This window comes from Salvelinus namaycush, chromosome 18 (genome assembly GCF_016432855.1).
Source record: "Salvelinus namaycush isolate Seneca chromosome 18, SaNama_1.0, whole genome shotgun sequence".
Lineage (NCBI taxonomy): Eukaryota > Metazoa > Chordata > Actinopteri > Salmoniformes > Salmonidae > Salvelinus > Salvelinus namaycush.
Genome location: NC_052324.1, coordinates 42,626,377 through 42,653,822, shown reverse-complemented (window position 1 = coordinate 42,653,822; position 27,446 = coordinate 42,626,377). Strand labels below are relative to the sequence as shown.

At 44.7% G+C, this 27,446-nt stretch overlaps 1 protein-coding gene across 1 annotated transcript; it reads right to left on the bottom strand.

The window, feature by feature from the left end:
- Window positions 1-590: 590 nt before the first annotated feature.
- Window positions 591-16,743, bottom strand: mthfd2l (methylenetetrahydrofolate dehydrogenase (NADP+ dependent) 2 like). The gene is made up of 7 exons (XM_039012898.1): window positions 16,560-16,743; window positions 11,114-11,236; window positions 10,875-11,027; window positions 9,270-9,377; window positions 5,795-5,887; window positions 2,851-2,976; window positions 591-706 (listed from the first exon to the last, which is right to left on the bottom strand). The coding sequence occupies exons 1-7, from the start codon at window positions 16,711-16,713 to the stop codon at window positions 591-593; spliced, it is 873 nt and encodes a 290-aa protein (XP_038868826.1). The 5' UTR covers window positions 16,714-16,743.
- Window positions 16,744-27,446: the final 10,703 nt, after the last annotated feature.

The window sequence follows — 27,446 nt, the reverse complement described above, 5'->3', positions numbered from 1 at the left end:
AGCACCCCAGAGAGTAACCAGGAGTAACCCAGAGAGTACCCCGGAGTAACCCAGAGAGTACCCCGGAGAGTATCCCAGAGAGTAACCAAGAGAGTAACCCGGAGTACCCCAGAGATTAACCCAGAGAGTAACACTGAGAGTAACAGAGAGTCACAAAGAGAGTAACACAGAGTAACGCTGCGATTATAAATACTCCATAGTGTGAGGGTGGGTCCAGTCAGAGTCACCAGGTTAGAGAGTTTTATTATTTGTTTTGTTCTTCCAGTTGAACCAGCCGTAATATTATTCAGTAACGTTAAACACTAAACGGCTTCGGTAGAAAAAAACACACATTTAAAAACTCTCAAATAAGAGCTTCAAAATAAATAACTTAAATAACTCGAATAAAAAAACAACAACACATGAAATAAAGCAACCAACACCCCATGATGTACGGAGTGTGTTAACGTGCTTGGTATGGCTCTGCTTGGAGTGTGTGTGTTTCAGCATCTGTTTCATTGTGTGTGAGTTTTAGTGTGTGTGTGTGTGTGTGTGTGTGTGTGTGTGTGTGTGTGTGTGTGTGTGTGTGTGTGTGTGTGTGTGTGTGTGTTTCAGTGTGTCAGTGCGTATCTGGCAGCAGCAACAGTATTCTTCATCAGCATTGCGACCGTCATAGGCCCCACCCCTCCAGGAACTGGCGTGATAAACCCCGCCTTCTCCTTCACCCCTACAGAGACACAAAGCAAAAAACAACCTGTGTTATCCCCGCTGAACTAAAGCCTAACTAACTCACCCCCCTGTTCAGAGACACAGAGGGAAAACAACCTGTGAGTTTGAACCTGGGTCATGCCATAATACCGTCTTAGCTCCTGAGCTAAATCCTCCTGACCTAAAGCCTCCTGAGCTAAAGCCTCCTGAGCTAAAGCCATTTAACTAGGTGAGTTAACGCATCTATCATTCAGGTCTCTGACAAGGTTACAGTTCATTCCAAAAGTATACAGACCCCTTGACTTTTTCCACATTTTGTTACATTACAGCCTTATTATAAAATTGATTAAATTGTTTTTTTATCTACACACAATAGCCCATAATGACAAAGCAAAAACATGCTTTTAGAAATTTGAACAATGTTAATGTTAGGCATTAGGGTTAGCAGTGTGGTTAAGGTTAGATTTAAAATCAGATTTCATGACTTTGTGGCAGTGCCAGCTAATGACCTCTCTGCAGAGCTGCCTCCAGAACAACATTCATGACAATAAACGCTAACCTGCTCTATTTTTTATTTATTTAACCTTTATTTAACTAGGCCAAGTCAGTTAAGAACAAATTCTTATTTACAATGATGGATTAGGAACAGTGGGTTAACTGCCTTTTTCAGGGGCAGAACGACAGATGTTTACCTTATCAGCTCAGGGATTCGATCTAGCAACCTTCCGGTTACCGGCTCAATGCTCTAACCACTAGGCTAGCTGCTGGTTACTAGTCCAACACTCTAACCACTAGGCTACCTGCTGGTTACTAGTCCAATGCTCCAACCACTAGGCTACCTGCTGGTTACTAGTCCAACACTCTAACCACTAGGCTACCTGCTGGTTACTGGCCCAATGCTCTAACCACTAGGCTACCTGCTGGTTACTAGTCCAACACTCTAACCACTAGGCTACCTGCTGGTTACTAGTCCAATACTCTAACCACTAGGCTACCTGCTGGTTACTAGTCCAACGCTCTAACCACTAGACTACCTGCTGGTTACTAGTCCAACACTCTAACCACTAGGCTACCTACTGGTTACTAGTCCAATGCTCTAACCACTAGGCTACCTGCTGGTTACTAGTCCAACACTCTAACCACTAGGCTACCTGCTGGTTACTAGTCCAACACTCTAACCACTAGGCTACCTACTGGTTACTAGTCCAATGCTCTAACCACTAGGCTACCTGCTGGTTACTAGTCCAATGCTCTAACCACTAGGCTACCTGCTGGTTACTAGTCCAACACTCTAACCACTAGGCTACCTGCTGGTTACTAGTCCAATGCTCTAACCACTAGGCTACCTGCTGGTTACTAGTCCAACACTCTAACCACTAGGCTACCTACTGGTTACTAGTCCAACACTCTAACCACTAGACTACCTGCTGGTTACTGGCCTAACGCTCTAACCACTAGGCTATCTGCTGGTTACTAGTCCAACACTCTAACTACTAGGCTACCTGCTGGTTACTAGTCCAACGCTCTAACTACTAGGCTACCTGCTGGTTACTAGTCCAACACTCTAACCACTAGGCTACCTGCTGGTTACTAGTCCAACACTCTAACCACTAGGCTACCTGCTGGTTACTAGTCCAACGCTCTAACCACTAGGCTACCTACTGGTTACTAGTCCAATACTCTAACCACTAGGCTACCTGCTGGTTACTGGCCCAATACTCTAACCACTAGGCTACCTGCTGGTTACTAGTCCAACACTCTAACCACTAGGCTACCTGCTGGTTACTAGTCCAACACTCTAACCACTAGGCTACCTGCTGGTTACTAGTCCAACGCTCTAACCACTAGGCTACCTACTGGTTACTAGTCCAATACTCTAACCACTAGGCTACCTGCTGGTTACTGGCCCAATACTCTAACCACTAGGCTACCTACTGGTTACTAGTCCAACACTCTAACCACTAGGCTACCTACTGGTTACTAGTCCAATACTCTAACCACTAGGCTACCTACTGGTTAATAGTCCAATACTCTAACCACTAGGCTACCTACTGGTTACTAGTCCAGCGCTCTAACCACTAGGCTACCTACTGGTTACTAGTCCAATACTCTAACCACTAGGCTACCTGCCGCCCCGAAAGTGGTTTAAATCCAGTTATGTACCTTCAAAGTCCACGTCTCCCACCAGTCGTAGTTTTCCTGTGGTCCGGTCCTGGACACGGTTAATACCCACGTCGATGACCGCTGCCCCCTCCTTCACCATGTCTACTGTGATCAGCCCAGGTACACCTAGAGGACACACACACAGGAAATGAACACACACACACACGAAAGTCGCTAACCGCAACATGTACAGCTAATATTAAACGTTGATCCTCAAACACACACTAGTTCTCTGTGGACATGACACTGGTTGGCATGGCAATCATCAGGCTTACTTCAGTCGTTTTTATCATGTTCACCTGCAGTAATGTTACAGACAAGTGAGAAGGGAAGGAGAGAGATGAAGAATGCAAAAATCTAAGAAAGAAATTGAGAAACCTGCCCAACCAAAAACAGAGACCCAGAAAACCTGAGCCTACGCCTTCACTATGGTGAATCACTAAAACAATATAGAAATACACAACGGAAAAAGAAGGAACAGCACGTCAGAATTCAGCTCAATGTAATTGAAGAATCCATAGACTCTAACCACTTCTGGGAAAATACAAAAAAAACAACACAAAGAATTATCTATCCAAAATGGAGATGTATGGGTAAACCACTTCTCCAATCTTTTTGGCTCTATAACAAAGGCTCTATAACAAAGAACAAAGAGCAAAAACATATACAGGATCAAATACAAATCTTAGAATCAACTATTAAAGACTACCAGAACCCACTGGATTCTCCAATTACCTTGAATGAGCTACAGGACAAAATAAAAACCCTCCAACCCAAAAAGGCCTGTGGTGTTGATGGTATCCTAAATTAAATTATAAAATATACAGACCACAAATTCCAATTGGCTATACTTAAACTTTTTAACATCATCCTCAGCTCTGGCATCTTCTCCAATATTTGGAACCAAGGACTGATCACCCCAATCCACAAAAGTGGAGACATATTTGACCCCAATAATTACCGTAAGATATGTCAACAGCAACCTTGAGAAAATCCTCTGTATTACCATTAACAGCAAACTCGTACATTTCCTCAGTGAAAACAATGTACTGAGCGAATGTCAAATTGTCTTTTTGCCAAATGATCGTACAACAGACCACGTATTCACCATGCACACCCTAATTGACAAACAAACACAAAGGCAAAGTCTTCTCATGCTTTGTTGATTTTTTAAAAATCCTTCGACTCAATTTGCATGAGGGTCTGCCCTACAAATTGATGGAAAGTGGTGTTGGGGGAAAAACATACAACATTATAAAATCCATGTACACAAACAACAACTGTGCGGTTAAAATAGGCAAAAAGCACACACACATTTCTTCCCACAGGGCCGTGGGTTGAGACAGGGATGCAGCTTAAGCCCCACCCTCTTCAACACACACACACACACACACACACACACACACACACACACACACACACACACACACACACACACATATATATATATTAATTGGCGAGGGCACTAGAACAGTCTGCAGCACCCGGCCTCACCCTACTAGAATCTGAAGTCAAATGTCTACTGTTTGCTGATGATCTGGTGCTTCTGTCCCCAACCAAGGAGGGCCTACAGCAGCACCTAGATCTTCTGCACAGATTCTGTCAGACTTGGGCCCTGACAGTAAATCTCAGTAAGGCCAAAATAATGGTGCTCCAAAAAAAGGTCCAGTCGCCAGGACCACAAATACAAATTCCATCTAGACACTGTTGCCCTAGAGCACACAAAAAACAATACATACCTCGGCCTAAACATCAGCGCCACAAGTAACTTCCACAAAGCTGTGAATGATCTGAGAGACAAGGCAAGAAGGGTCTTCTATGCCATCAAAAGGAACATCAAATTCAACATACCAATTAGGATCTGGCTAAAAATACTTGAATCAGTTATAGAACCCATTGCCCTTTATGGTTGTGAGGTCTGGGGTCCGCTCACCAACCAAGAACTCACAAAATGGGACAAACACCAAATTGAGACTCTGCATGCAGAATTCTGCAAAAATATCCTCTGTGTACAACGTAGAACACCAAATAATGCATGCAGAGCAGAATTAGGCCGATACCCGCTAATGATCAAAATCCAGAAAAGAGCTATTTAATTCTAGAGTCCCCTAAGCAAACTGGCCCTGGGACTCTGTTCACAAACACAAACAGACCCCACAGAGCCCCAGGACAGCAACACAATTAGACCCAACCAAATCACGAGAAAACAAAAAGATAATTACTTCACACATTGGAAAGAATTAACAAAAAAACAGAGCAAACTAGAATGCTATTTGGCCCTAAACAGAGAGTACACAGTGGCAGAATACCTGACCACTGTGACTGACCCAAACTTAAGGAAAGCTTTGACTATGTACAGACTCAGTGAGCATAGCCTTGCTATTGAGAAAGGCCGCCGTAGGCAGACCTGGCTCTCAAGAGAAGACAGGCTATGTGCACACTGCCCACAAAATGAGGTGGAAACTGAGCTGCACTTCTTAACCTCCTGCCAAATGTATGACCATATTAGACACATATTTCCCTCAGATTACACAGATCCATAAATAATTCGAAAACAAACCCAATTTTGATAAACTCCCATATCTACTGGGTGAAATACCACAGTGTGTCATCACAGCAGCAAGTTGTGACCTGCTGCCACAAGAAAGTGAAGAACAAACACCATTGTAATTACAACCCATATTTATGTTGATTTATTTTCCCTTTTGTACTTTAACCAGTTGCACGTTGTTACAACACTGTATATATACATAATATGACATTTGAAATGTCTTTATTCTTTTGGAAATTCTGTGATTGTAATGTTTACTGTTCATTTTTATTGTTTATTTCACTTTTGTATATTATCTAGTTCACTTGCTTTGGCGATGTTAACATATGTTTCCCATGACAATAAAGCCCCTTGAATTGAAAGAGAGAAAGAGAGAGAGGTGGGGGGGGGTACCTGCAGCTGCGATGACGATGTCCGCCAGACGGGTCAGTTCCTTCAGCTGCTCTCTGGGGGTGCACCTGTGGGCGATGGTTACCGTGGCATCACCTAGGAGGAGAGGAGAGGGTTTAGGATGTCTGTCTGTGTCTGTCTGTCAGTCTGTCTGTCTGTCAGTCTGCCTGCCTGTCAGTCTGTCTGCCAGTCTGCCTGTCTCTGACATCATAGGATTGAGAATATATAGAAGGAATCCGTCTATTTTTCAGTGGGTTTATTTTTCAGTTTATAAAGACTCCATCAAGTTTGTTTTTGTTTGATACACTAAATAACAAAGAAAACAGGTCTATTAACATTATGGACTGGAGTGTCATCAACTCATTTCTCTGGTGAACTAACCTCTTACTCCTCTGGTGAACTAACCTCTTACTCCTCTGGTGAACTAACCTCTTACTCCTCTGGTGAACTAACCTCTTACTCCTCTGGTGAACTAACCTCTTACTCCTCTGGTGAACTAACCTCTTACTCCTCTGGTGAACTAACCTCTTACTCCTCTGGTGAACTAACCTCTTACTCCTCTGGTGAACTAACCTCTTCCTCCTCTGGTGAACTAACCTCTTACTCCTCTGGTGAACTAACGTCTTACTCCTCTGGTGAACTAACCTCTTACTCCTCTGGTGAACTAACCTCTTCCTCCTCTGGTGAACTAACCTCTTCCTCCTCTGGTGAACTAACGTCTTACTCCTCTGGTGAACTAACCTCTTACTCCTCTGGTGAACTAACCTCTTCCTCCTCTGGTGAACTAACCTCTTACTCCTCTGGTGAACTAACGTCTTACTCCTCTGGTGAACTAACCTCTTACTCCTCTGGTGAACTAACCTCTTCCTCTGTTGTGATGACCGTATATTTCTCTAAGTTACTCTATAAAGCTCTATTGGCTCCAGTAGGCCCAACCTCACCCTGGATCTATCCTAGGCACCTTGCCCCAGGCCTGCCAACCTCACCCTGGATCTATCCTAGGCACCTTGCCCCAGGCCAGCCAACCTCACCCTGGATCTATCCTAGACACCTTGCCCCAGGCCAGCCAACCTCACCCTGGATCTATCCTAGACACCTTGCCCCAGGCCAGCCAACCTCACCCTGGACCTATCCTAGGCACCTTGCCCCAGGCCTGCCAACCTCACCCTGGATCTATCCTAGGCACCTTGCCCCAGGCCTGCCAACCTCACCCTGGATCTATCCTAGGCACCTTGACCCAGGCCAGCCAACCTCACCCTGGACCTATCCTAGACACCATGCCCCAGGCCTGCCAACCTCACCCTGGATCTATCCTAGACACCTTGCCCCAGGCCTGCCAACCTCACCCTGGATCTATCCTAGGCACCTTGCCCCAGGCCTGCCAACCTCACCCTGGACCTATCCTAGACACCATGCCCCAGGCCTGCCAACCTCACCCTGGATCTATCCTAGACACCTTGCCCCAGGCCTGCCAACCTCACCCTGGATCTATCCTAGGCACCTTGCCCCAGGCCTGCCAACCTCACCCTGGATCTATCCTAGGCACCTTGCCCCAGGCCAGCCAACCTCACCCTGGATCTATCCTAGGCACCTTGCCCCAGGCCTGCCAACCTCACCCTGGATATATCCTAGGTACCTTGACCTAGGCCAGGCATTCCAGAGCAGGGTGGGATCAACAACCAAGCCAAGTCCCAGAACGGGTGTGTGTGTGTCGTGTGTGAGGGAATAAAATCTTACAAAGGCCAGGAATGAGAGACAAGACCCGGCATGGTAAACGGCTTGATTGATACCTGATGTGGTGCGGGTGTGCGTTGTGTGTGAGTGTATATACATGTGAGAGAGGGTGTGTGTGTGTGAGAGGGTGTGTGTGTGTGTGTGTGTGTGTGTGTGTGTGTGTGTGTGAGAGAGAGGGAGGGAGTGTGTGTGAGAGAGAGCGAGAGAGAGAAGGAGTGTGTGTAAGAGAGAGAGGGAGGGAGTGTGTGTGTGAGAGGGAGTGTGTGTGTGAGAGAGAGAGGAGTGTGTATGCAACTTGTTGAGGAGTCAAAATTAAAGTAAGTTTCTGTCAAAACTAGTAGAAACAGGTTCACAGTTGATAGAAATTCCTCAAGCCTGTGTGTGTGTGTGTGTGTGTGTGTGTGCGTGTGTGTGTGTGTGTGTGTGTGTGTGTGTGTGTGTGTGTGTGTGTGTGTGTGTGTGTGTGTGTACAACAATGATGCTTTCAGTTCTTTGGGTTGTTTCATTTAACAGCTGTCCTAACACAGTGTTGCCTCATCACCAGCATGGTGCACCATTCCACTTCCCTCACCCACTTCTTTCTACGACCATATATGGGACGATAGGTAGCCCCCCCCTCTCCTCCACCCTGCCCTCTCTCTCCTCCACCCTGCCCTCTCTCTCCTCCACCCTGCCCTCTCTCTCTCCTCCACCCTGCCCTCTCTCTCTCATCCACCCTGCCCTCTCTCTCTCCTCCACCCTGCCCTCTCTCTCTCCTCCACCCTGCCCTCTCTCTCTCCTCCACCCTGCCCTCTCTCTCTCCTCCACCCTGCCCTCTCTCTCCTCCACCCTGCCCTCTCTCTCCTCCACCCTGCCCTCTTTCTCCTCCACCCTGCCCTCTCTCTCCTCCACCCTGCCCTCTCTCTCCTCCACCCTGCCCTCTCTCTCTCCTCCACCCTGCCCTCTCTCTCTCCTCCACCCTGCCCTCTCTCTCTCCTCCACCCTGCCCTCTCTCTCTCCTCCACCCTGCCCTCTCTCTCTCTCCTCCACCCTGCCCTCTCTCCCCTCCACCCTGCCCTCTCTCTCCTCCACCCTGCCCTCTCTCTCTCCTCCAACTCTCCTTCCCCTCCTCCACCCACCCCTCCACCCTACCTATCTCTCCTCTACCCTCCTCTCTCTCTTCCACCCTCCCCTCCTCCACCGTTCTCCCCTCCTCCACCCTCACCTCTACCCTCCCCTCTCTCCCCTCCACCCTCACCTCTACCCTCCCCTCTCTCTCCTCTACCCTCCCCTCTCTCCCCTCCACCCTCACCTCTACCCTCCCCTCTCTCCCCTCCACCCTCACCTCCACCCTCCCCTCTCTCTCTCCTCTACCCTCCCCTCTCTCCCCTCCACCCTCCCCTCTCTCTCCTCCACCCTCCCCCATCTCTCCCCTCCACCCTCACCTCTACCCTCCCCTCTCTCTCATCTCTCTCACTCCTCCACCCTCCTTACTTCCTCTCTTCCAAGAATGTGTACCAGCGTTGCGACAGTTCTTGTTTGAACAATAGGTGCAGAGATATTTATTTTATTAATTTATTTTATTAATCATTTCCTTCCCTTGAAGCCCTTCTGTAATAAACAGCTTCATAACGGGGAAAACCGCGGTGGTGCAACATCAATGTACGTACGCGAAACACTCCAAGGCGGGGTACATTAAATATACTGTTCCTTGCAAATTACCCATATTACAGAGTCTTACACACACACACACACAGTGTCGTACCTCCAGGGCGTTGGTGGTTGCGGTCTGTGTGAAGCAACATGGCGATGGGCAAGCCTACATTCTTAGAGCGTCCCGCCACCAACACGTTCTTCCCCACTGTCTCGATACCTGCACACACAGACATGTCAATCACCGGCATCTTTTCCTTACAGTCTCTATACCTAGACACAAAGTTCATTTTAAGTGAGTATCCTATTCCTATTCCTATTCATACATTTTATTTTTTTAATCCAATCCCTAACTGGCTTCAAAAAACAAAGTATTTTTCTATCATTTTAAAAATGAATAAAAACATACAAGCATTTCGCTACACCCGTAATAACATCTGCTAAATATGTGTAAGTGACCAATAAAATGTGATTTGATTTACTAGACAGTTCAGGTGTAGTAAAAGGTGATGATTGCCACCTAGTGGATAAACCAGGGTATGACAGCTGGGCAGACAGTCCTTCAGAGTCAACACCACTACTTTCACAGCAACTCTTCCCTCTTCTTCAGTTTAGATGAGTTTTTAAAGGGTTACTGGGTATCTGCTAGTACAGGCCTGGGCAACTCCAGTCCTCGGGGGCCTGATTGGAGTCAGGTGTGTTAGCTGGGGCTGGGGTAAAAGTGTGACACCAATAATCAACTTTTTATTTTATTTATTTAACTTGGCAAGTCAGTTAAGAAATGTTTAATTCAACTAATCATGATCTTCAGTTTAGAATGCTATTAGTTTAAATCCGCTGATTTTGCTCGGGTTGTGGGGAAAATGTAACACCAATCAGGCCCCGAGGAATGAAAATGCACAGGCCTGTGCTAACAGATACCCATAGACTTCCAGTCATTGCGCTAACGCTAGTTAGCATTGGCTCGCAAATCTACCTCTAACTTCCTTCATACTGGACACAGGGAAACAAAACCTGTATCCATGAGTTCATCTGACTGGGTGGAAGTAGATAAAAGGGATACTCCCAAAGTCTCCGATTAAGCCACTAGTTCACAGCAACCCTTCCCTCTTTAAAAATTGGCTTTACCCTTTTTCACATTCACACTTCTTCACATGTCAATAAACTACATTACTGAGAGAACATAGTAACCTGATGATCTCCCATACAGCAGCAGAGTGGCTGTGTGTGTGTGTGTGTGTGTGTGTGTGTGTGTGTGTGTGTGTGTGTGTGTGTGTGTGTGTGTGTGTGTGTGTGTGTGTGTGTGTGTGTGTGTGTGTGTACCTGTTCTCCTGATGATCTCCCATACAGCAGCAGAGTGGCTGTGTGTGTGTGTGTGTGTGTGTGTGTGTGTGTGTGTGTGTGTGTGTGTGTGTGTGTGTGTGTGTGTGTGTGTGTGTGTGTGTGTGTGTGTGTGTGTGTGTGCGTACCTGCTCTCCTGATGATCTCCCATACAGCAGCAGAATGGCTGTGTGTGTGTGTGTGTGTGTGTGTGTGTGTGTGTGTGTGTGTGTGTGTGTGTGTGTGTGTGTGTGTGTGTGTGTGTGTGTGTGTGTGTGTGTGTGTGTGCGTACCTGCTCTCCTGATGATCTCCCATACAGCAGCAGAATGGCTGTGTGTGTGTGTGTGCATGCGTGCGTGCGTGCGTGCGTGTGTGTGTGTGTGCGTGCGTGCGTACCTGCTCTCCTGATGATCTCCCATACAGCAGCAGGTGTAGCAGGCACCATAGACGTCTGGCCCAGACACAGCTTCCCTATGTTGACGATATGGAACCCATCCACGTCCTTCTCCGGAGCTATGGCGTTACACACAGCACGCTCCTTGATGTGCCCTAATCATGACAGGAAATAGATGACCTCTCGTATAGCGGTCGGAGTGTAGCTGTTTCTGTGCACAGTGTGTGTGTGTGTGTGTTACCTGGTAGAGGTAGTTGTACCAGCAGGCCTGAGACCTTCCAGTCTCTGTTCATCTTGTCTATCAGCTCCAGTAGTTCATCCTGAGAGACAGAGGTAGGTTTCACCACCGTGTCACTAGAGATACCTGGAGAGAGAAACACACATTACAGTCAAAAAGTAGAGCCATTTTTTTTATATTACATATATTTTTTTTTAAATAAATACAGTAGATAAAAAAAGGACAATTAGGCACTTATAAAGAAACGTCTCAGTTGGAAAACAAGGTGGCAGGCATTTACATTATTGCCGCGTTCATGTGCTAGTCGGAACTAGGAAACTCTGAAATTTCCCACTTGCTAACTGGTTCAACGTGGCATGTGTAGAACTAAAACCAGTTAGCAAGTTTATAGTTTCCTAGATCCGACTAGCACATGAACACGGCATATTGTTACCTGATGAAAAACTATCTTAATGTAGACCGTTAACATTTTGGCTGGACAGCTGACAAAAAATATCACCCCTAATGTTGTTTCATAACCCACAGTAAAGACCACCCCTAATGTTGTTTTATAACCCACAGTAAAGACCACCCCTAATGTTGTTTTATAACCCACAGTAAAGACCACCCCTAATGTTGTTTTATAACCCACAGTAAAGACCACCCATAATGTTGTTTCATAACCCACAGTAAAGACCACCCCTAATGTTGTTTTATAACCCACAGTAAAGACCACCCCTAATGTTGTTTTATAACCCACAGTAAATATCACCCATAATGTTGTTTTATAACCCACAGTAAAGACCACCCCTAATGTTGTTTAATAACCCACAGTAAAGACCACCCCTAATGTTGTTTCATAACCCACAGTAAAGACCACCCCTAATGTTTTATAACCCACAGTAAAGACCACCCCTAATGTTTCATAACCCACAGTAAAGACCACCCCTAATGTTGTTTTATAACCCACAGTAAAGACCACCCCTAATGTTGTTTTATAACCCACAGTAAAGACCACCCCTAATGTCATGTCATAACCCACAGTAAAGACCACCCATAATGTTGTTTTACAACCCACAGTAAAGACCACCCCTAATGTTTCATAACCCACAGTAAATACCACCCCTAATGTTGTTTCATAACCCACAGTAAAGACCACCCATAATGTTGTTTCATAACCCACAGTAAAGACCACCCATAATGTTGTTTTATAACCCACAGTAAAGACCACCCCTAATGTTGTTTAATAACCCACAGTAAAGACCACCCCTAATGTTGTTTTATAACCCACAGTAAAGACCACCCCTAATGTTGTTTTATAACCCACAGTAAAGACCACCCCTAATGTTGTTTTATAACCCACAGTAAAGACCACCCCTAATGTTGTTTTATAACCCACAGTAAAGACCACCCCTAATGTCGTTTCATAACCCACAGTAAAGACCACCCCTAATGTTGTTTCATAACCCACAGTAAAGACCACCCCTAATGTTGTTTTATAACCCACAGAAAAGATCACCCATAATGTTGTTTCATAACCCACAGTAAAGATCACCCCTAATGTTGTTTCATAACCCACAGTAAAGATCACCCCTAATGTTGTTTCATAACCCACAGTAAAGATCACCCCTAATGTTGTTTTATAACCCACAGTAAAGACCACCCCTAATGTTTCATAACCCATAGTAAAGATCACCCCTAATGTTGTTTCATAACCCACAGTAAAGACCACCCCTAATGTTGTTTCATAACCCACAGTAAAGGCCACCCCTAATGTTGTTTTATAACCCACAGTAAAGATCACCCCTAATGTTGTTTTATAACCCACAGTAAAGACCACCCCTAATGTGGTTTTATAACCCACAGTAAAGACCACCCCTAATGTTGTTTCATAACCCACAGTAAAGATCACCCCTAATGTTTCATAACCCACAGTAAAGATCACCCATAATGTTGTTTCATAACCCACAGTAAAGACCACCCCTAATGTTTCATAACCCACAGTAAAGACCACCCCTAATGTTGTTTTATAACCCACAGTAAAGACCACCCCTAATGTCATTTCATAACCCACAGTAAAGACCACCCCTAATGTCATTTCATAACCCACAGTAAAGACCACCCCTAATGTCATTTCATAACCCACAGTAAAGACCACCCCTAATGTTGTTTTATAACCCACAGTAAAGACCACCCCTAATGTCGTTTTATAACCCACAGTAAAGACCACCCCTAATGTTGTTTTATAACCCACAGTAAAGACCACCCCTAATGTCGTTTCATAACCCACAGTAAAGACCACCCCTAATGTTGTTTTATAACCCACAGTAAAGACCACCCCTAATGTCGTTTCATAACCCACAGTAAAGACCACCCCTAATGTTGTTTCATAACCCACAGTAAAGACCACCCATAATGTCGTTTCATAACCCACAGTAAAGACCACCCCTAATGTCATTTCATAACCCACGGTAAAGACCACCCATAATGTTGTTTTATAACCCACAGTAAAGACCACCCCTAATGTTGTTTTATAACCCACAGTAAAGACCACCCCTAATGTTGTTTCATAACCCACAGTAAAGACCACCCCTAATGTTTTATAACCCACAGTAAAGACCACCCCTAATGTTGTTTCATAACCCACAGTAAAGACCACCCCTAATGTTGTTTCATAACCCACAGTAAAGACCACCCCTAATGTTGTTTTATAACCCACAGAAAAGATCACCCATAATGTTGTTTCATAACCCACAGTAAAGATCACCCCTAATGTTGTTTCATAACCCACAGTAAAGATCACCCCTAATGTTGTTTCATAACCCACAGTAAAGATCACCCCTAATGTTGTTTTATAACCCACAGTAAAGACCACCCCTAATGTTTCATAACCCATAGTAAAGATCACCCCTAATGTTGTTTCATAACCCACAGTAAAGACCACCCCTAATGTTGTTTCATAACCCACAGTAAAGACCACCCCTAATGTTGTTTTATAACCCACAGTAAAGATCACCCCTAATGTTGTTTTATAACCCACAGTAAAGACCACCCCTAATGTGGTTTTATAACCCACAGTAAAGACCACCCCTAATGTTGTTTCATAACCCACAGTAAAGATCACCCCTAATGTTTCATAACCCACAGTAAAGATCACCCATAATGTTGTTTCATAACCCACAGTAAAGACCACCCCTAATGTTTCATAACCCACAGTAAAGACCACCCCTAATGTTTTTTTATAACCCACAGTAAAGACCACCCCTAATGTCATTTCATAACCCACAGTAAAGACCACCCCTAATGTCATTTCATAACCCACAGTAAAGACCACCCCTAATGTCATTTCATAACCCACAGTAAAGACCACCCCTAATGTTGTTTTATAACCCACAGTAAAGACCACCCCTAATGTCGTTTTATAACCCACAGTAAAGACCACCCCTAATGTTGTTTTATAACCCACAGTAAAGACCACCCCTAATGTCGTTTCATAACCCACAGTAAAGACCACCCCTAATGTTGTTTTATAACCCACAGTAAAGACCACCCCTAATGTCGTTTCATAACCCACAGTAAAGACCACCCATAATGTTGTTTTATAACCCACAGTAAAGACCACCCCTAATGTTGTTTTATAACCCACAGTAAATATCACCCCTAATGTTGTTTTATAACCCACAGTAAAGACCACCCCTAATGTCATTTCATAACCCACAGTAAAGACCACCCCTAATGTTTCATAACCCACAGTAAAGACCACCCATAATGTTGTTTTATAACCCACAGTAAAGACCACCCCTAATGTTGTTTTATAACCCACAGTAAATATCACCCATAATGTTGTTTTATAACCCACAGTAAGACCACCCCTAATGTCATTTCATAACCCACAGTAAAGACCACCCATAATGTTGTTTCATAACCCACAGTAAAGACCACCCCTAATGTCATTTCATAACCCACAGTAAAGATCACCCCTAATGTTGTTTCATAACCCACAGTAAAGACCACCCCTAATGTCATTTCATAACCCACAGTAAAGACCACCCCTAATGTTGTTTCATAACCCACAGTAAAGACCACCCATAATGTTGTTTCATAACCCACATTGATGCCCCCACATTGATGCCCCCACGCTGCTGCCCCCATGCTGATGCCCCCACACTGCTACAGCATAACACTGCTGCCCCCACACTGCGGCCCCCACGCTGCTACCCCCACGCTGCTGCCCCCACATTGATGCCCCCACGCTGCTGCCCCCACGCTGCTGCCCCCACGCTGATGCCCCCACACTGCTGCCCCCACGCTGATGCCCCCACACTGCTGCCCCCACGCTGCTGCCCCCATGCTGATGCCCCCACACTGCTGCCCCCATGCTGCTGCCCCCATGCTGATGCCCCCACACTGCGGCCCCCACACTGCGGCCCCCACACTGCGGCCCCCACACTGCTGCCCCCACACTGCGGCCCCCACACTGCGGCCCCCACACTGCTGCAGCATATGTAATAATAGGTAATAAAAAAGTGTAGTGAAACATTAAAAAGGTAGGACACCCATGGCTTTACACTTATCAATAATGTCACCAAGGGCACCATGTCACCAAGGACACCATGTCACCAAGGACACCAAGCCACCAAGGGCACCATGTCACCAAGGGCACCATGTCACCAAGGGTACCATGTCACCAAGGGCACCATGCACATGGTTAGCTATGAACAGACACATTGTAATCCAAAAATGCATTAATAAATCAACCCCAGATACTTGTACTGACAACATGTATTATGTCAGGACGACCTGCTGAGTTCCTATAGCGGAAGGACCTGAGTTCCTATAGCAGAAGGCCCTGCTGAGTTCCTATAGCGGAAGGCCCTGCTGAGTTCCTATAACAGAAGGCCCTGCTGAGTTCCTATAACAGAAGGCCCTGCTGAGTTCCTATAGCGGAAGGACCTGAGTTCCTATAGCAGAAGGCCCTGCTGAGTTCCTATAGCGAAAGGCCCTGCTGAGTTCCTATAGCGGAAGGCCCTGCTGAGTTCCTATAACAGAAGGCCCTGCTGAGTTCCTATAGCAGAAGGCCCTGCTGAGTTCATATAGTGGAAGGCCCTGCTGAGTTCCTATAGCGGAAGGATCTGCTGAGTTCCTATAGCAGAAGGCCCTGCTGAGTTCCTATAGCGGACTAACTTAGTTGTCTACATTGATATTCCGTTTTTAATTGTTCACACTAGTTAAAAACAATATGTAACATTTCTTGAAGCTCATCTTCAGTTTCAGAAATCAATACAATTCCATCTGCATATAAAAGAACGGACACTCGTTCATTGTTTAGACAGACAGCTTTTCCTAGAGCTTTGTGTGTGTGTGTGTGTGTGTGTGTGTGTGTGTGTGTGTGTGTGTGTGTGTGTGTGTGTGTGTGTGTGTGTGTGTGTGTGTGTGTGTGTGTGTGTGTGTGTGTGTGTACCCTTCCTACCCAGTAAACTAGCAACTCTGGTCTTGTTCCTGACGTAGGTGCGACTAGCCGGGTCGTCCCCAACCAACACCACACCCAGGTGGGGTCTCATGTTGCCGCCGGTGACCAGCTCCTCCACCTCCCTCTGGATCTCTCTGTGAATCTGACGTGCCATCTCTGTCCCTGACACCACCACCGCAGCATGCCTGCACACACACACACACACACACACACACACACACACACACACACACACACACACACACACACACACACACACACACACACACACACACACACACACACACCATATGTTGTAGGCTGGCTGAATATTACACCATTACATGAGATGACTAGAATGCTGCATGGGCAAGGTGGCTTTGAGATGTGGAGCTATTATAAACTTGCTATAATTAAATCCCATCTATTTGCTGTTTCCCATCTATATCATCAAAAGCACTGTCCGTATCATTTGAGAAGTGTAAGGGTTTCAAAAACTGGACTAGACTTTTAAGTGACAGTCGATAAAAACAACATGGGGTGTCATCTCAAATTGATCTGACAGGTGCTCGTGACAGGAGTTATCTTTGGCACCTAATGCGCATTGTCAGTCCCTATTGCAACCTTGTTGAACTGAGCCGGGATAACTAACTAGCTAGCTGGCTAACAACCTCAACCTCATAGCCTCCCCAGCGCCAGCAGCAATGCTCTTCACGGACCGATTGTCAAGAGAGATAATGCAGAAATTAATACAATGCGTTTATTGACAGTAACTAGCTATCATCTTATCTGTCGTGTTTTAAATCTGCCCCCCGTTATTTCCCGCCAGCTAGTCCGCACCTGCCCTTGCTACAGTACACTGCTCGATGCAGCTAGCTGTCAATCTCACCGACTGACAGGTGACGAGCAGTCACCCTTTACCGGTATCAGCTAGCAGCAGTATGGAGCATCCCTCCTCTCTGTCTCCCTCACGTGTTTCTTGCTTTTTACCTGGTGACTGACGCATGGAGATGTCTTCTCTGGCTCTCGCACTTTCTGTGCATCCGCAGTTTGGCTCGGCAGTGGTGGAAGGATAGACCGTTACAAATCCTGTAGGAGGAGCGTAGCGGGGAGATAGAGGCCGCCATGTTGCCCGCCCCGCCGCTGTGTGTGTGTGTGACTGTGGATATGGGGTAGCCCAAAGGCCGGCAGATGGCGATATTTGGTATTGATGGTTTCATTGTACCGTCCAAATGCATTGTATGCAGCGGGCAATAAATACACTCGTATCCCCGTGAACCGGTTCATACCTAAAACATTCTCCATTCACGCTGCAAATGTGTTGATGTCACCCTTAACAATATTTAATGGCAAGAAGGCAGGGGAAAAAAACGTGTAAAATATGCATACTTTCTTTATGAAACACACTTTTCCACCACATTCTAGTGGCTAATGCTACTTCCTAATGTTGCGCTGTGCAGTCAGCCAGCCTCGATCAAACCTACATCATCATTGCGTTTTGGTACACCAGAAATACATTAATTTCCAATGGAACGCTGCGTTTGCATTGCAGAGGCAGTTGCAGTGGGTTCTGTGTGGTGCATATGTTATATAAATCGAATTTATGCATTACATTGTATACTTATGCCTCATGTCAACCAGATGCATCAAACTCTTTGCGTTCAGGTGGAAGTCATTCATTGTCAATGGAGCAGTTCTGTTCCTTGCATGTGTTCAATATCTTCAACTCTTGTGTTGCTTTACCATGCGGTCATACAAACAGAAGTACGTACACACACTGCAACTAGCTAGCTTTAAGCTAGTTGGAAAGCGAAGCACGTGTGCCATGTACAGAAATGCGGGCTAGACATCCGGTAAAACAAAACTTCTATGCATCTGGTGGACATCAGGCATTAGATGGCTTGACAGAAATGGAAGCATAAGGTGACCGTTTTAACTTTTTTTGCACACATATCCAGATGATGCTGCATAGTATAACGACTCTGGGTTTATAAACGCGGCTTCATCCACTCTGCCGCACCAGCGTGCTTTTGCGGCAACAGTCGATAGCGCGCTGGACTTCGGGCCTGAAGGTCGAGGGTTCGAGACCTGCTCCGTGCAGTACCATTTTGCACAATGACGCTATAGGCGTGTTCAATGCATAAACAGACTGCACACTGCCCTAACCCATCTGGACAAGAGGAATACCTATGTGAGAATGCTGTTCATCGACTACAGCTCAGCATTTAACACCATAGTACCCTCCAAACTCGTCATCAAGCTCGAGACCCTGGGTCTCGACCCCGCCCTGTGCAAATGGGTACTGGACTTCCTGACGGGCCGCCCCCAGGTGGTGAGGGTAGGTAACAACATCTCCACCCCGCTGATCCTCAACACTGGGACCCCACAAGGGTGCGTTCTCAGCCCTCTCCTGTACTCCCTGTTCGCCCATGACTGCGTGGCCATGCACGCCTCCAACTCAATCATCAAGTTTGCGGACGACACTACAGTGGTAGGCTTGATTACCAACAACGACGAGACGGCCTACAGGGAGGAGGTGAGGGCCCTCGGAGTGTGGTGTCAGGAAAATAACCTCACACTCAACGTCAACAAAACAAAGGAGATGATTGTGGACTTCAGGAAACAGCAGAGGGAGCACCCCCCTATCCACATCGATGGGACAGTAGTGGAGAGGGTAGTACGTTTTAAGTTCCTCGGCGTACACATCACGGACAAACTGAATTGGTCCACCCACACAGACAGCGTTGTGAAGAAGGCGCAGCAGCGCCTCTTCAACCTCAGGAGGCTGAAGAAATTCGGCTTGTCACCAAAAGCACTCACAAACTTCTACAGATGCACAATCGAGAGCATCCTGTCGGCTGTATCACCGCCTGGTACGGCAACTGCTCCGCCCACAACCGGAAGGCTCTCCAGAGGGTAGTGAGGTCTGCACAACGCATCACTGGGGGCAAACTACCTGCCCTCCAGGACACCTACACCACCCGATGTCACAGGAAGGCCATAAAGATCATCAAGGACAACAACCACCCGAGCCACTGCCTGTTCACCCCGCTATCATCCAGAAGGCGAGGTCAGTACAGGTGCATCAAAGCAGGGACCGAGAGACTGAAAAACAGCTTCTATCTCAAGGCCATCAGACTGTTAAACAGCCACCACTAACATTTAGTGGCCGCTGCCAACATACTGACTCAACTCCAGCTCACTTTAATACTGGAAATTGATGGGAATTGATCAAAAATGTATCACGAGCCACTTTAAACAATGCCTCTTAATATAATGTATATGTATATACTGTACTCTATATCATCTACTGCATCTTGCCATCTTTATGTAATACATGTATCACTAGCCACTTTAAACTATGCCACTTTTATGTTTACATACCCTACATTACTCATCTCATATGTATATACTGTACTCTATACCATCTACTGCATCTTGCCTATGCCGTTCTGTACCATCACTTATTCATATATCTTTATGTACATATTCTTTATCCCTTTACACTTGTGTGTATAAGGTAGTAGTTGTGGAATTGTTAGGTTAGATTACTCGTTGGTTATTACTGCATTGTCAGAACTAGAAGCACAAGCATTTCGCTACTCTCGCAATTAATCTTGACACTAGGGGGGCGCCATTTCGACTTTGTAAAAATTCGTTCCCAAATTAAACTGCCTCGTACTCAATTCTTGCTCGTACAATATGCATATTATTATTACTATTGGATAGAAAACACTCTCTAGTTTCTAAAACCGTTTGAATTATTTCTCTGAGTGAAACAGAATTCATTCTGCAGCACATTTCCTGTCAGGGAGTGAGATTTCAGAAATCGAGGTCCCTGTTCTGAGGTCAGTTTATAAGTCCCCATGTAAGCCATCGGGCTACATGCACTGCATACGCCTTCCTCTAGATGTCAGTAAGTGGGGAGAATTTGAATGGAGTGGATTGCGCAATCTGGGGCCCTATATAAGACCGTGGAACGGAAGTACCGTTCTTTTCAACGGGGCGCCTGGCGCATCAGGGACATCACAATGGCCTCCTGCAAAGCTTTCGTTTTAGCAGTTCTGTATCTCCGGTCATGTTTTTATTCGTTATAGTTGTTAAAGACATCATAAGGTAGTTAATTTAAACCGACTTATAGCAGTTTATATCAGTTTATTGCGATTTTCTGGGATTTCTTTGTGACGCGCTATCACCAGTTGGACACCTGTCCGGCACATAGCTAACGTTAGCGGCTATTTCGACAGGACAAGAGGACATCTTTCAACCAAAAGACGATTGTTCTGGAGAAAGGACACCTTGCCCAAGATTCTGATGGAAGCTCAGCAAATAGTAAGCAGTCTTTATGCTGTTAATTCGTACTTATGTTGACAAATGTCAAATAATAATTCCGCCATGAATTATGGTGCGGTCTCGCTTTAGCGCACGCTGTATTGCGCAGTAACGTTAATTTTAAAAATCTAACACAGCGATTGCATTAAGAACTAATTTGTCTTTCATTTGCTGTCCAACCTGTATTTTTTTGTCAAGTTTATGATTATTTATTGATTAGAATAGGTGCCTCTCCAAAGATTTCTCCCGACATTTTCTGGGCAGCTTGGCAACTTTTCTCATTGTATAACCACGATTTGTGCCGCTAAATATGCACATTTTCGAACAAACTCTATATGCATTGTGTAATATGATGTTATAGGACTGTCATCTGAAGAATTCTGAGAAGGTTAGTGAAAAAATTAATATATTTTGGTGGTTTATACGTTATCGCTATTTTTGGCTTGAATCAATGCTGTTGTGATGTTTGCTATTGTGGTAAGCTAATATAACGCTATATTGTGTTTTCGCTGTAAAACACTTAGAAAATCTGAAATATTGTCTGGATTCACAAGATCTGTGTCTTTCATTTGCTGTACGCTGTGTATTTTTAAGAAATGTTTTATGATGAGTAATTAGGTAATACACGTTGCTCTCTGTAGTTATTCTAGTCGCTTTGGTGAGAGTTGTGATGGTGGCTGCAATGGTAAACTATGATTTATACCTGAAATATGCACATTTTTCTAACAAAACATATGCTATACAATAAATATGTTATCAGACTGTCATCTGATGAAGTTGTTTCTTGGTTAGTGGCTATTTATATCTTTATTTGGTCGAATTTGTGATAGCTACTGATGGAGTAAAAAACTGGTGGAGTAAAAAAAGTGGTGTCTTTTGCTAACGTGGTTAGCTAATAGATTTACATATTGTGTCTTCCCTGTAAAACATTTTAAAAATCAGAAATGATGGCTGGATTCACAAGATGTGTATCTTTCATCTGGTGTCTTGGACTTGTGATTTAATGATATTTAGATGCTAGTATTTACTTGTGACGCTATGCTAGGCTATGCTAGTCAGCTTTTTTACTGATGGGGGTGCTCCCGGATCCGGGTTTGGGAGGAATTAGAGCTAACCATGTGTATGTGACAATTTGATTTTATTTGACTGCCTGAAGACTAGCATAACTAGGCATTAGCCACTTTAGCATGGTGGTGGAAAATGGGGTTTCATAAAGAAAGTATACATATTTCCCACGTAAAAAATAATAATAAATTGTTACAGGAGGAAATTGAGACCTTACAGCCTGAATGGAGAATGTTTATGCACAACCGGTCCACTGAGGATACGATTGTATTGCCAACTGCATACAATGCATTTGGAAGGTCAAATATAATTTATGCTTGCTCTGGCAATGGGATCCAGAAGCTCCATACAGAGGGTGTGATGCAATTGCGGAGGCTTGCGGAGGCCAAATCGAGCTCTGTACCACTTCACCGTGCGCCTCCTAAATTTTATAACAATGCGATGGCTCTGCATAGCTCCACATTGACATGATTGGTTGACAGTAGGTGGGGGCGGGAGGTACAAACTCACTTCCTAGACAATTTCCTACACAACAGCTCTGCTACAAGAAGTATAAATCCTCTGATTTCTGCGGAGGCTGTTGGATTGACCATGCAGAGCCTCTACGCCTTGATCACACTGACAGTGTCATTGCGCAAAATGGTACACACCGTCATCTGGAAAGGTGTGCAACAAAAGTTGGGGGGGGTGCAGTTGTGTGTTCCATAGATAATGCTGCCACACTGTGTGTAACTGTGAGAGCAGCTGTCATAAACCGAAAACCTTATGACAATTTAACAATATTATGCTACAGTAATTGTTTATTCTAGCCATATACACATTACCCTGGACTGACGAGGCAGAAAAAAATAAGATAAATTACCCTCTGTTAAATATATTTTTTTTGTTGAGGTAGGAATATCGCGGAAATATGATCAGTCCAGGGTGCATTCGAGAGAAGACATCCTCCCGTGTTGTGACATCGGCCAGTTTTGAAATCTGACATGTATGATAGACGTTTTCGTGATCTAAAAGTCGCGTTCCTATTAACTTCCAGTGTAGTGAGAGACACTTTATCACTGTGGTACGTCATACCGGACGAATTTCTCCTGCTTGCTTGAACGGCAATAGCTCAGATACACAAGAAAACATTCAATGACCCCGGGAATCGATAGAACATCCCTCAGAGATGCACAAAAATAATATAATATTCAAAATGTGTGAATCTTTACTTTAAATGCACTATGCATTATGTGAGTTAAATGCTGTAAATAATTTATAAAAGTCCCATGATGGTGGTGACTGCCCCATTACTGCTTATCACTTAGTAACCATAATGTATTCACATGACTTTACTTTATTAAAATATTCCAGTTGTGTATACTACATTAGTTGTATTTGATAACTGTATTATTTAATTCCAAGTCATCATCTCATCTCTATAGAGCTGCTGTCTGACAAAAATCACAATTTTAGTAGTTCTTCACAGTAAATAAGGTATACTTTAATGACTGCTGAATACCACCTATCAATCACTTACATTATGTATTTTCAGGTAGAGACATCTCTTAAAGCAACAGCTACTCTCTATAGCAATTTCCATCCAATTGGCCAGAGTTTCATGTGAATATTCAGAAATTTGCATAAAAATAATATACACATTTTTTCATCAGAAATGTGTTTCTATCAAATTGACTTGTTGGAGATAAAAGGATATGAGCGATGGCATAGTGCACATGGAATTTACCCGCAAAATGTTCAATAATACAAATCAAATGGGTTTCCATCGTATTTTCTAATTCACTGATGGTTTTCTCACAACATTGTTGTTGTTACAGTATATAGTGAGTGTGCTTCTGTAACCGATGTGAAATGGCTAGCTAGTTAGCGGTGGTGCGCGCTAATAGCGTTTCAATCGGTGACGTCACTCGCTTTGAGACCTTGAAGTAGTGGTTCCCCTTGCTCTGCAAGGGCCGTGGCTTTTGTGGAGCGATGGGTAACGATGCTTCGTGGGTGACTGTTGTTGATGTGTGCAGAGGGTCCCTGGTTCGCGCCCGGGTCGGGGCGAGGGAACACTTCCTCTGGTAATAGCAAGTGTCTTCTAGCCAACACCCCAGCTAGCACAGTGGATCTGGGCCGATTCCGGCTGAGAGTCAGACTCTGCCGACGTCATGTGGCCCGAGTCTGGGGCCGTATTACTTATTGCTAGGATGCCGGGATTGAGCTCAGGCCGATTCCGGTGTGAGTTATCTGGCCCAGATGTGTTACTTGGGGCTCGGGCTGATTCCGGTGTGTTATCTGGCACCAAAGGTATTACTTGGGACTCGTCGGATTGGGGCGACTCTCTGGCAGATGATTACACTGGCTGCTTTATAAAATTAACATTTCACTATTTATTTATTTTTCCATATTTTCCTCGTTTCTGTGATCAAAAAAAAACAATTAACATTTAAATGAAATTCTTTAATAGTCCTGTGTAGTATTTTAGTATTTTGATACTTTGTGCAAGGCAATTGATAAGCATTAAAAACGGGATGGAACTTCCCGATTGGCGCAGCGGTCTAAGACATACATTGCAGTGCAAACTTCATTGTTACGGATGCTGTTTTGAGGCCCGTGCCGACCGGGAGACCCATGAGGCGACGCACAATTGGCCCAGCGTCGTCCGATTTAGGGGAGGGTTGGGCCGGGCGGGATGTCCTTGTCCCATCGCACTGTAGCGACTCCTGTTGCGGGCCCGGGCGCATGCACGCTGACACGGTCACCAAGTGTATGGTGTTTCCCCAAGACAAAATGTTTTTTTGTGAATGGGTATAATTTGTATGTATAAAATGTATTGTAGTAATATTTAAAAATTACTAAATCGGGTAATTTTGTCATTCATTTTTATTCCGAGCCGAGACCGACACCCGATTCCATGCCGATACAATCAGTTCCGGCCCCCAGGAAGAGGGACGCTTCAGGGCCGATTCCTCATTGCTAGCTGGGACGCTCGCTGTTGGCTAGAGCGCACATATAGCCACTGGTGTAAAGTACTTAAGTAAAAAATACTTGAAAGTACTACTTAAGTAGTTTTTTGGGGGTATCTGTACTTTACTTGACTATTTATATTTTTGACAACTTTTACTTCACTACATTCCTAAAGAAAGTATGTACTTTTTACTCCCTTCATTTTCTCTTACACCCAAAAGTACTCGTTACATTTTGAATACTTAGCAGGACAGGTAAGTTGTCTAAATCACACACTTATCAAGAGAACATTCCTCCCTGGTCATCCCTACTGCCTCTGATCTGGAGGACTCACTAAACAGAGAACATCCCTGGTCATCCCTACTGCCTCTGATCTGGAGGACTCACTAAACAGAGAACATCCCTGGTCATCCCTACTGCCTCTGATCTGGAGGACTCACTAAACAGAGAACATCCCTGGTCATCCCTACTGCCTCTGATCTGGAGGACTCACTAAACAGAGAACATCCCTGGTCATCCCTACTGCCTCTGATCTGGGGGACTCACTAAACACACACTTAATTTGTAGCGGGAGGACCACAAAACATGTCATCGCATAACTCCCAAGTTTAATTCGATGTGATTGTTACACCGGCATTTCTCATATAATTAATTTTACCCACACAAAAAGATCCCACCTTGTCTAGCGTATTTCGTTTTGTAGACGTTTGGAAGGTTTACAGAAAATATTTATGTTTCCATCAGACCTGTCATAAAAAAAAATTATCCGACATGTATTTTTCTCGGATAAAAAGGTTGGATGGTAACCTGGTTAATTAATATCACCTGAAAGATCGCGTTTTCTTCTCTCTTCCATGGCAGGCGTAAAAAACAAAGACCAAGTAGATGCGCAATGGATTATGGTCATCGTAGTTAATTACCACATTTTTATGCGCGAAACTATGTAGAATATTGGCCTGTTGAAAACTCCCTACTACATCGCACAGTTCAGGCTGGATCTGATTTATCTCTAGACAAACTGTGCGATGTGCACATTGAGCTCCAAGAAAAAAAACTAACATGGAATTCAAATAATTTAACCAACGTCGGTCAATTAGTTGTTTAAAAGCCAAAAAAATACCTAAATGTCTGTTAATTGCTCCAGCACTACAATAAAACGAATTGTTTAAACAATAACGTGCAGAAAGTGTGGCGTCACATACTTTCTCTCGGAATCAACCCCATTTCCTGTCGTCTGATTGATCTGGTCCCCAAGACCCTGGCTCTTCCGTTCAGGTGACGCTACATGAAAAAATCCTATTGAGCTATTGTTCAGGCAACGCTACGTGAAAAAAAATGATAACTGTATTGTAAGTACGGTGTCCAGTAGGGGTCAGTGTTAGAAAGGAACTTGAAAAAAGCACCGAAACCATGGAGAAATCTGTGGGGGATATTTGACACCAAATGGTGTGGTCACCGCGTGGTGATGAATGGAGGTAGGTCGAAAAAAGAGAGAAAGTGGAACATATTATGAATGGAGTGGGGGATTGCACAAACCTTCTGGAAGATATTTTGAAGGAGAAGATGGCGGAAAAGTGGAATATGTTTTGAGGGAATATGGAATGGAGGATCGTACTGAACTTTTGTGAGAGCTAAAGGAGGAACGGGAAGAGAGTGAGGGTGAATTAATTGTAATGGCAGGTGCAGTGATAACCACCGATAAGGAGCTGAGTGTAGTAGAGGGAAGGGGTGTGTTGTGATGAACAGGGTTGGCGCCAAGTGCAAAAATTGGAATACGTGCTCTAGTAGCTCAGAGAAGGAACCTGACGAGAGTATGGATGTTTAAATTATCCCGACACCGGTGCCCCCGCACACTGACTCGGTACCGGTACCCCCTGTATATAGCCCCGCTATTGTTATTTTACTGCTGCTCTTTAATTATTAGTTATTTTTATCTCTTACTTTTTTTGTATTTTCTTAAAACTGCCTTGTTGGTTAAGGGCATGTATGTAAGCATTTCACTGTAAAGTCTACACCTGTTACATTCAGCGCATGTGACAAATACAATTTGATTTGATGTAGTACCTGAGGTGAGGACCGCTGAGTTCGGGCCTCATCCCAAGTATGAAAAGGATGATTCTGGCCCAGTGGGAGTGAGATTGGTGGAGAGAATGGATCCTGTCATTTTGGCTGATCCATATGTGCTGTCAGGTTGGGTGGAGAAGAGGTTGGGGACTGTTGAGTTGGTGAGAGTAACTGATTTATTGTGGAGTAGTAATGATTTATTGCGTTTCTTCAGTCCAGAGGGAGCGGGCGCTCCAGATCATGTCATTAGGGAATGTGGCTTGCTTTGCTCTTCGGAGCAGGGCACCATTGAAAAGTTCCTTGTTGTCTGTGACGCCCGCCGTTTGGTGCAATGCAGACCCAATGGAGTGCATGGGGAAACGGAGAAGACATTGTCAGTCCTGCTGAGTTTTGATGTAGACTCTTTGCCCGACAAAGGTCAAGTTAGGAAGTGTAAGTTATCGTGTGAGAGCTTTTGTTCCAAAAATGCTACAGTGTTTTAGGTGTCAAGTTTATGGG